The sequence below is a fragment of the Rana temporaria genome, chromosome 8 (assembly GCF_905171775.1).
Source record: "Rana temporaria chromosome 8, aRanTem1.1, whole genome shotgun sequence".
NCBI lineage: Eukaryota > Metazoa > Chordata > Amphibia > Anura > Ranidae > Rana > Rana temporaria.
This window is the reverse complement of record NC_053496.1, coordinates 156,895,343-156,906,835: the sequence shown is the minus strand read 5'-3', so window position 1 is coordinate 156,906,835 and position 11,493 is coordinate 156,895,343. Positions and strand designations below refer to the sequence as shown.

At 43.0% G+C, this 11,493-nt stretch overlaps 1 protein-coding gene across 1 annotated transcript in view; it reads right to left on the bottom strand.

Annotated features, from left to right (window-relative positions):
• Positions 1-1,266: 1,266 nt before the first annotated feature.
• LOC120909262 (E3 ubiquitin-protein ligase DTX1-like) overlaps positions 1,267-11,493 on the bottom strand; it is a 62,332-nt gene continuing 52,105 nt past the window's right edge. The window contains exons 7-9 of the mRNA XM_040320997.1: positions 8,190-8,351; positions 6,662-6,751; positions 1,267-3,632 (exon numbers count right to left, since the gene is read on the bottom strand). Of these exons, the coding sequence (XP_040176931.1) occupies positions 3,420-3,632; positions 6,662-6,751; positions 8,190-8,351 (465 nt within the window). The 3' untranslated portion in view covers positions 1,267-3,419. The remainder of the gene's footprint in view (positions 3,633-6,661; positions 6,752-8,189; positions 8,352-11,493) is intronic.

The window sequence follows — 11,493 nt, the reverse complement described above, 5'->3', positions numbered from 1 at the left end:
ATCTAGTGTCCAAACTTTTGCCCACATGGTATATTTGGTTTAATATTCTTAAGCTGGCTCTACATGCTATTAACAAGTGACTTGACACAAATTGGATTGTTAATAAGAATTTAGACAACTTGTTGAGCCCTTGTCTGGGAACAAGCCTACAGCCTGGAAAGTCAGTGTGCAGACAACATTTTGTTTCTGTATACTTGTTTCAGATCAGTGTTTTTTTAGAAAGTATTGAAGCCATTGGATGATAATGACAGCCAGCTACTAGGGGAATTTTCAGAAAGTTCACCAGTTGGTTGAATCGGGAAAAATCATAGGGTGCCTTATTATAGAAATGCAGGAAAATGCTGTTTTACCACTCAGAACTCTGTGTCTGAAGGAAGGATGGACTTGGTTGACTCTGGAAAACAACCAAATTTCCCATTTTTTTCCCCAACATATTATAGCAGATCAGTAAATCTGATTTAAATGTTCCCTTTTAGTAGAAATCACACGACCCCATGCCTAGGGTTTGAGAAAAGACTGAAGGGAGGATGGAGCAGCAGTTTATCTTAGAAGGGCAAGTCCTTTTGTTAGTCCTTATATATACACCAGCAGAACTGTTGCATAGCTTTATGTTAACATTTGAGCAAGGGTCCACTTTACGGTTGACAAAAGCAGAATCTGAGTGAATACCATGGACATCACTATCTGTACCTAAAATACTTTGATAAATACCTACTGTATATACATTTTGTGTTTATAGCACAAATACATTATGCATGTAACCATGTCAGAGTCAGGGCCAAATTTGACAAAACGTGGGTCCTTCCATATATGCATTGACAATGTTCAGTCTAGAAATGATTTGTACATAAGAAGAGTTGGCAAACAATAAGTTGCAGTGCATTTTGAACCAAGTCTGGTGCATATCAGGCTGCTAAGAGACATTGGGGGAGATTTACTAAAATTGGTGCGTTCAGAATCTGGTGCAACTGTGCATAATAACCAATCAGCTTCTAACTTCAGCTTGTTCAATTAAGCTTTAGCATCAAAACCTGGAAGCTGATTGGTTTCTGTGCAGAGTTGCACCATATTTTGTACTCTCCAGTTTTAATAAGTAAATTAAATCTTTGTATTGGTTACTCTAAACCCCTTAATATTTGAGTCTTTTTCACCATGTTCTAGGTGTACTGGGACATTAGAAGCTGTATTATAAACACATATGTAATCATTGTTCCTTTACTGATCTCTGGCCAATTTTCAATGAGAAGAAGAATCTATTACTTTAGGTTCAAACGTGACACATGTTTATTAAAGGTTCTATCATCAGGAGAGCCATACCGAATAAAATCTGATTGCTCAACCAATTTTACCATCATCCATGTAAGAGAAAGGGCCAACCTGAAAGACTCTGTAAACCATAAAGGGTAGGTTCACCCAAAAAAAGGTATTTTATTTATAAGTGGACCCTGTTCATCTGAGCCAGTCCCTTGTTTCTTATATATCTTAGTTGCTTCAATACTTGAGACCCCAAGACATACTTCCCGACTCTATTAGTTTTGGGTATTCCTGCTCACCTATTATTTAGGTGGGAAATATATCTTCAAAGACAATTTGTTACTAATTAACTTTGGGGGTTCTCAGCTCCACCCACCAGCCATGAGGGGTGCCCATAAAATTATGACTTAAGTTCCCAGCTGTGCTCACTTTCCACGGGCAGCGGTGTCACTCTTTCACTTTGATTCTTCAAGTTGCATTACAAAGAATGTAGCAGAAGAAAGGGAACTCCCTTTATTGGCACTAAGCCTGTCACTGAGTGATGCACAACTGGAAACAAAAAGATGAGACCTCACTGCTTCAAATTTTCAATCTCCTGCAGGATTGTTCTAACTAGCATATATTGTTTGGTTCTAAACAAATAAACCAATTGCAGTAGTGAAATATTCATCTCCTAGAGACGGGTTGATAACTAGCAGACGAACATCAGGTGCAAATTCTTTGCAGGTTTCTAGGCATACTCAAAATACTGCTCACAGTAAAAGCAGGGGCAAATGCAACCAAGTAACTGGTCTCTGCCCTCTGCTACACTTTGCTGCTAAATGAGAAAAAAAACTCCAGAGGGGTCTTTTCTGGGTTCAGTGCTAAGATCGACCTCATCCCTTCAGCTGGAATATGAGTATTTATTGACAGTTATGAAAATATGAGGAGGCACAGCAGCAATCCAGCTAATAAGAGTCTTGTGCTGGAGTTGTGTTGGGAAGGCCACAAAGAGTGTCTGAGCCAGTGGCGCACATAGACCGGGCCCCTGTTCAGCACCAGTCACATCTGTCTCACACATACCATCACACACTATCCAGGGCACCGCCTTACAAGATTCCTTCATCAGAAGCTTTTTAGGAGCCTCCATTTTATTTTTTAACTTTTCTTGGGAGCATTTGCCCACATCTTTCCATTAAGTGCCCGGTTTACACCAGCCATGTGTTTTTGATGTCACGGCTTCTTGATCCTTCAACGTCTGTGATGTAACCAGTGCTGACAGACCCATCACTGTGTGCTCTGACAGACCCATCACTGTGTGCTCTGAACCATCAAAGTGTCTTTAGCAGGGTTTGGACTTTGTCACTTCTGTTATTTTCTATTGCTGTCTGTGTCTCCATTTTGGAGATTTTGCCTCACTTCCTGTGGTTTTTGATAGGTGTAAGACAGAACAGGATATAAAGTGAAATCTCAATTGCAGAAAGAAAAACTCCAGTGCAAGAAGAGGATGAGTTATAACTTTTTTTCTGGCCATCTATGTTCCCAATTAGAAGGTTTCCCTTCACTTCCTCTTCAGGTGATGTTGTGTCACAACATAAAATGTGGTAAAAACTCTACAGTGCTAAAGATATTAAAAAACTAACAGAGATTCTGACCTCTGCCCATTAAATCTCATATTAAAAAGGTTTTTGCTGGAGTCAGGCTGTTATGACCATCTTGACTTTGTTGCCTCTGTGCTGCAATAGAGGGGGAACTGTTGGGGTAACCAGCCATAGTAAGTCAATGCAACCAGCACTAGAGAGTAGGCATAGCAAGTTAGTGGTTCTTCTGACCCTGAGTAGGGGGTATGCTTAATCCCCATGGAGCCAGCCCTGGGGAGGAGGAATAACACATCTGTAGTTCTTCTGCCCCTGTTTAGATTACTTCTTTAAAAAAAAATGAGACCTTTAACTAGTGAGCTAATGCACCAAAAAAGTGCTTTAAGTGATCAAAGAACCTGCAAAGAACCTGTTCTCTGAGTAAAGGAAAATATGTACAAACACAGAAATATATATACAAATGTAAATACTTTTTTTCTGCACTAAAAGCAGAGAACAGAATATGAGAGGAGTGACTGGTTAATGTAACCATTGGAACAATTTTAAGCAAACTATGCTGGTATGTCAAGAGTCAATAATCACTTTGGGTCAGTCACTTGACACCCCCCAGTCCCGTAGTTGCCGCAAGACACTGTCCAGATAACGAGAATCAGGGAAGCCCTTTCCAGTGACGTTAGAGCCAAACTCGGTCTTGAGGGGAATCCGGGAGATTGAGACAGAATCCAGGACACCAGAGACTCGGGATGGGAGGATAGGGAAGAGGAGGCGTCGCTCCCAGGCCTTTATTAGGAGAAGCAGTATCTGAAATGACAACAGAATGAGGATTTAAACAAACAGCAATGTTTCCTAAAATAAGGGATCACAGAAAAAGATCTGGTAAACTTGACATCCAAAATCAAATGGCCTTTGGGTCAGGGAAAGTTCTGTTGGACTGTTTGAACTTAAGCAACCCTGTGTATATACAACAGCAAAATTCACTGCAACCTAAAGTATGTTTCCATACTTAAACATTGTTCTTTTTTTTTTTTGTTGTAATTCCTTTATTTAACCAAAAGTTGCATTATACAAACCAAGGTAGGGGTAAAGCAAGATACAATGAACTAATTATGCTAGTAACATTAAATATCAGCATCAGGACTACAAAGGCAGCGCAACAGACACATTGGGCCAGATTCACAGAAGAGATACGACGGCGTATCTCCTGATACACCGTCGTATCTCTTGTCCTATCTATGCGGCTGATTCATAGAATCGGTTCCGCATAGATAGCCCTAAGATCCGACAGGTGTAATTGACTTACACCGTCGGATCTTAGGATGCAATACTTCGGCTGCCGCGGGGGGGATTTCACGTCGTATTCCAGCGTCGGTATGCAAATGAGGATCCACAAAGGTTTTCGCGTTCGTTACATCGTCGCTAGTAATTTTTTCCCGTCGCAAAGTTAGTCATGATTTTACATGCCTTAACTTTACACGAGCCATGTTAAAGTATGGCCGTCGTTCCCGCTTCGAATTTCAATTTTTTTTTTTTTGCGTAAGGCGTCCGGGAATACGAAACGCCATAACTCACGTCGCCGTTCAAAAAATGACGTCACATCGCGCAAAGCACGGCGGGAATTTCAAAACTGAGAATGCGCAGTACGTCCGGCGCGGGAGCGCGCCTAATTTAAATGGTACACGCCCAATTTGAATTGGGCGGGCTTGCGCCGGACGTGTTTACGATACACCGCCGCAAGTTTACAGGTAAGTGCTTTGTGGATCAGGCACTTAAACTGAAAACTTGCGGCGGTGTAACGTAAACGGGTTCGGTTGCGCCGCCGCAATTGTACCTGAATCTGGCCCATTGTTCTTTTGCTTTGGGAGCTCTCCATCATTGGTCATGTGAACAAGAACAATGCCTTGGTCACACCTTCTCTTTTGAAGGGGTTTGGTGGACAAAGCAGGTCAACTGAGGCCGCGTACACACGGTCGTTCCAAACCGATGAGAATGGTCCGACGGGCCATTTCCATCAGTTTACCGCTGAAGTGGCCTGATGTGCGTACACACCATCGTTCCAAAAACTAATCGGGTCAGAACGCAGTGACGTCAAACACACGACGTGCTGAATAAAACAAAGTTCAATGCTTCCAAGCATGCGTCGACTTGATTCTGAGCATGCGCGGGTTTTGAACCAATGCTTTCTGTACTAACCATTGGTTTGGACCGATCGGGCAGCGGTCCATCAGTTCGATTTTAAAGCATGTTTTAAAATTTTGGACCGAAGGAAAACAGACCGATGGGCTTTACACACAGTCGGTTTGGACCGATGAAACTGAACCTCGGTCCATTCTCATCGGTTTTGTCCGACCGTGTGTACATGGCCTTAGTGGTTGTGGCTGCACACTGATCCTCCCCTTTGACAGAGACCATAAGTCCAATTCCTAGTATTTCATAGGACAGTGTTGTGTTGGTTCCATGGAAGGATTACAAAACGTATGTTAGCATTTGACATCCGTTTTTATTGTTACATAATTTTCTGAGAGGTGGGTAATCTTGTATTAAAAGGCACTTTACATTAATGTATATACAGTAGTATTTCTGCATGTAGGCAGGTGTAGGTTGACCTCCCTACACAGTTGGCACCTTATGCAACCACCATGCAGAGGGAGTGGAGGACAGAAGGAACCCACATTCCTTTGAGGCCTCCAATAATGTCATCAGGTGAGCAGTGGTCCTATTGGACGCTGCTCCCCTAGATGACACCTGCGGTCATCTTTGATGAGTGCAGTGCTTATAAAAAAAAGTATTGGCTCACTGCAGTGGCATGCATTTTCATGTGGTTAGTGTAGGGAAAGGTTCCAGATGAGGAGGGAAGTATAGGGATTGTTGTCCTCATTGCTGTGTGGAACCTTAGTATCTAGTTGCCTGCTGCCTACCAGATGCCTCCTGTGCCAGGTGCTGTCGGTCCTTAAAAAAGAGAGACGCATAGAGCGTCTATGTCGTGATGCCATGTCCGACATGTTTCACCAGGAACTCTGGTTTTATCAAGGATCCTGTCGGTCCTTAAGCATTGCTCTCCCCAAGTACTGCATAACTATCTGTAAATGTTACTGACGGTTGAAACTGCGACATAGACTCTGTTACAGTGTGTTTGAAATGTTCTTGAAAATACACTCCTTTGAAACCTCAGACCTCTGTATGTCGTTCCTTCCCTCTTGGGTGCCTACCACCCAGCCTTACCCCCACCTACAAGCATACTACAGTCAAACATGAATATTTACATTTTAACCATCTGATGCTGGCAGCACACATTACAACCTGACTATACAATATTCCTTATATTTACTAACTGTAGTGTACAAACCTATTCAATTAAATATAAATTGAATGGCTTGTTTAGGCAGGATCTTGCAAGCCGTAATTGTTTTAAGTATAAAAGAGGTTGTATAGAGATTCTAGATTATAATGTGTGTGGCCATCCTATGGAGAAATGGCCTTGCTGATAAGTGCTGCTAAGGTTCAACCTGCCATTTATCTTGTACAACTGACTGTCATTTTCCCTGTCATTCCTATGTTTGCTAATTTCTTCATTTCCTGAAAGGTCCAAAATTTAAACGTATGGAAATGCATTCTAGAGGTTCCTAGATTCTAAGTACCACCATTTGTTTTTTTTTTTGCATAGCAGGTCTCAGTGCACACACTAGGGTTGGATAAAGGCATTAATGCTACACATAAATACATAATGTTTGCTAATCTAGCTACACTGTATTATAAAACCTTAGATCAGAGTTAAGGTGAAAAACCATTCGGACACTCGTTTACCAAAGTCACCATTGTGCATGTACACTTACCTCTCTTCCTTTCTTTGTATTAGGGAGGTAACAGTGAAGAGGGAAGTCTGGAGCAGTAAACTTCATCCCTGGATGGGGCTGACCTGGACCCTAAGTAGTAAATAAATGACACCATGATTGACATAACCATTGCAACAGGCACTTCTTTTCAAGCAGTCATTATGGACCCTGCAAACCAGTAGTCTTATTGAGTTCAGAGCAGTCAGTTCTTGCTTCTATAACATACCCTTGATAAATTCTGTGGATGCTGCAACATGTATAAACCGTGTGTGCTGCCTAAACTCCTTAATCTTTAAGGCCAGAGCCAGAAACATGAGACTGACAGAGGCCTGGCCTAAAGGCAAGCTACAATATATTTTTATTTCATCTTCGAGTTGTTATCTGTAATCTGTATTTCAGGTAAATGGTTACCCATTAATATAAGACAGTGCTCTATAGACATATAACAGATCTTGTACAAACACTCTATATGCCATAAACAGTTGCAGGCTTTCTACTAGAAAGTAATTTGTTCACAAAATATACATCCTAAAACAGTTTGATTGAGATTGTTGTGCTGGCTAGCAGGAAAACTTTAATAATGCTCATTTAAAATTGTGTCTTGGGTCTAAGGCTGGCAATCAGGGGCGGACTGACCATTCGGGCACTGCCCGAGGGCCCCATGCCACTAGGGGGCCCCATCAGGGTTGCCAGCCTCAGCAAAACCAGGGACAGTATGTAAAAATCTGTGTTTTTTTTTTTAAATCCCAAGATAATAGCTGCCCCGCCTCTCCAGTACTTTTTCAGTGTGTGTATGTATACTGTGTGTTTATACTGTGTATGTATACTGTTGTGTGTATACTGTGTTGGCCCATAATCTATTGCCTGGGAGCCCCATAATCTCCTATTGCCCGGGGGCCCCATAATCTCCTATTGCCCGGGGGTCCCATAATATACTATTGCCCGGGGGCCCCATGAGTTGTCAGTCCGCCCCTGCTGGCAATAAATTGATCAGATTCCCCCATTCACACATTCTAGGCAGATAGGGATATACTCCCCAGAGCGCTATTGTATTTTAACAGCAGGACTCCTCCGCTGTCAGAATACACCAATTACTGCTTCAGCCGAATGGCTGCATGCGCTGATTGAATGGAAATTTACCAACAGTCCCGTTTGCGAGGAGTCCATAATTAGATCAACTTCACTTGAATAGGAACAGCCATAGATGGATCAAAACTTGGTCGGTCCCTGCTAAATTGGTCTAATTTCGATCCACCTTTGGCCAGCTTTAGCAGGAAACAAAGCCTGCATACGTAATCAAATTTGAGTTGTAGAGAGTCTATTGTTTTCTGCCAGGTCTCATTCTGAATTATACACTTTTACTGAGTGAAAAGTAGCAGTGGGCACAGTCATAGTACAGCACTCCTAAACAGGAAGACTAGCCTGCATATGGCTGTTGCTATTAGGGACTAGGTGCTGACTTTTGCACAATGACAGTGTTTCCTGAATGGCATTAGCAGTCTTTTGACTGGTAGGGTTGCTGGCTTACCTGTACTCCAGGAGCAATATGGTAGATGATGCGTATGGTCTCAAACTCAGAATATCCAGGCAAGGAATGAGGAATGATGTGGAAAGACATTTTCCCTGCAGGCTGAGACCCAATCTTCACACCGTACAATGTCTGACATGTCGGGCAGCGCAAAGTGCCATCCTGGTAAGAAGCAGGAGAATAATGTTATGGTTTTGCAACATTTTCTTAGCCATAGGCAAGCCTAATTAGTCAATTACAAGGCAAGGCCACCCAAAACCAGTAATTTAGTTTTGGGTAGAAGATGATGACTATTAAGTAGCTTCTTAAATAAAAAACAAAAAGAAATCCTCGAAAATAACTATTTGCCTAAGTTTTGTGTTTACCTTCTTGTTTCAATGCCTTTGGTTTCTGACCAGGAACAACTGTGAAGATTTTTCTGGTCCATAATGTTAAATGTGAGCAATGAAAAGATTACTGTATATTTGCCCTGAGAGAATGCCCGTCTAGCAATAAGATTGGGATGACTGTGTAATAACTGTTAAAATTACAACAGACCCACAGACAATACACAAGAACAACACAATCCCAATAAAAAATATTCATGAACTGAACAGTTTAACCATTAGGGTTGCCACCTGTCCATGATTCACCCGGACAGTCTGGGGTTTGAATCATGTGTTTGGGTTTTAGTCTGCACATTATTTAAACCGGCTGTGGCTCCCCTATTACCTGAGATAGCCACATAGAGCTGCGGACAGCTTTCTGTGGGCAGATTTCGCATCACTGGGGCGGGGGGGGGGGCATGGGGTGATGATGTCAGCAAGAACAATTTGGCCACATCCACTGTTCACCACAGCGTGCATAGCGCACCGCATTCCTACTCTCCTAGGGGTACCAAAAGGTGTAATCCTATAGTGTATACTATAGGATTACACTATGATTAAAAATGAGTGCACTGTGCCACTATGGTGTTAGGGTTTGGCTTGAAGAAAAGGTGGCAACCCTCTTAACAGTATTATAAAAAAAAAAAATATATTTTTTATCTCATTAGTTAAATAGCATGTAAATATGTCTTAATATCTACTGAAAAGCTCCAGGCATACAACTAAATGCACAGATGAATGGGAACTATTTTTCCAATCAAAGTATTTGTATTTGTCCATCTAGTCTTTAGATTTACACTGCTCTGCCACACAGCACAGCCCTGTCTGGGAGAACAGAATACCAGATTTTTCTCGGCTGCAGTTATTTAACACTTACAGGTATAACCTACACCAGTGGCATCACTAAGGGGGGGGGCACATTTTTGTTTCTATATGTAGCGGGTGCCCTTGCTCAGGTTGCTGCAGAGTGGACACAGGCTCTCCTGAGAGGCAATGCGTCCTGACAGCTCCTGTGGGGGATTTCTCCCCTTCCCTCGCTGACGCTCTGCAATGCTGCATGCATAATATGAGAGCCACTCGCATAGCCACGGCCACACAAATTTGCTCCCTTTCCCTGCATCCTCATTGGCAGGGAGGAGAGCGACTTCAGGAAGGACTCCACCAGCACTGGGAAGGACAGGCAAATCTCCCATTATCTAAGTGACAGTGAAAAAGCAGACTGATTTCTCCCGTTCGTAGGACAGGAGAATCAGCCTGTAAATTCTGAGACTGGTGGCTGCAGCTCTGTAAGACACTCTTACACAGTCCAGCAAACACACCTACCCCCCCTCACTGATGGGAGATCAGAGAAGAATACAGCTCCTCCTCCTCCTCCTCCTCCCCCACTTCTGCTCCTCCTCTGTCTTCCTGTCCCGCTCACACTATCCCGGCGTACAGCTGTATCTGATGAGAGAGGTTGTGTGGGCGGGAAATATGAAAACCAGCAGCTGCAGATTCCTCTGTGTGCCAATGATTCCTGAGCTCCCAGCCTGGACCCATGGGTGAGTGCACACTGTGGTACACTGTAATCACTGAACTGTCCCTATCTGCCTCGCTTCTCTCCCCCATCTGTCTCTTCCCCCCCTCCTGTTCTTTCAAGAAATTCATAAACTTTCAGTTCCAGTTAGGCAGACCATAGACGTAAAAAAAATTATTTCATGCAACCACAGATTGCAGGAAAGAAACTTGCATGATTCCCCCATCAACACAGTCAGTGCTGACGGGGGAATCCCTTCCGCTGAGCAATTGTATTCTCCCGACAAATGGCGATTATCATTTGCAGATATAGCAACCGCTAGCGATAATCATAAGAGAATCCGGCAAGGCTGGTTATACCCAATTTGATCAATCAACTTGGTACATTCAGCCTGTCCATTAATGGTTTAAATCTCAGCCAGTTCTCGCTGAAACGGCCGAGATTTAAACTGTCTATGACTGGTCTTAGCTCTTAGGCAGACCATACAATGATCACTTTTTTCATTCAGCTTTTAGGTTGAATGAAAAAAAAAAAAAAAAAAGAATGTTCCAATTCCCCCATCTACACTTTCCAGGTGGATGGGGGAATCCTCCCACTGTGGACCAGCGGTAGAACTACCAATGTTGCTGTCCTGTCCCCTAATAGACTGCTGCCACTGCCAAGGTGACAGACACCAGACCAGCGCTGTCAATAGAAAGGGTAGGACAACAAGAGGAGACTTGGGAACCCCACAGTGGCCGACCACCAAAGGCCCGGTCGCAAGTGCAACCTTTGCAACACTGGTAGTTCTCCCACTGCTTTGGACCCTTATATTTTTCTGGTGTACTGGTGGCATACCTCTTGCTTTCTGCCACCCTGGGGGGCCCCAATTCAGTAGGAAGGGAGCTCACTGAAAAACATCTGAAAGGGTCGTAATAAAGGGCCCCACAACAGAAGTAAAGGGCCCCAGGATATATATATATAATTGCATTTTATAGTTGGCCCCTCTACTTTTGTCCCAGTGACCCCCCCCCCCCCCCCCTAAATATGAAAGCTGGAGACGCCACTGCCCTTCACAGCCTTTAACTAGACAGTGAAAAAGGAGATTGATGAGCTCATCTTTATGTTACTCTGCTCTCTGCTTCTATCAGCAAGTTACTTATGAGCACTGCAGTGCTGGGGATTGGCTCCTTGTGCTGCTTCTCCCTCTCTCAATGTGAGCTCTGCTGTACATGGATTGCATAAGCCAGATGTCAAGGCAGGTACTTATATTGCATGCATTTAGCAGAATATGTGTATTAATGTATTATCTACATACTGTAGAGCTTCATTCATCTGTGTCATTTATATCTGCACAGAGTTCGGCTTTAAAATGGTTCTAAAGGCAGAAGGTTTTTTATTTTAATGCAGGGTAAAAAAACACCTATGTGCATTGGCCCCCCTA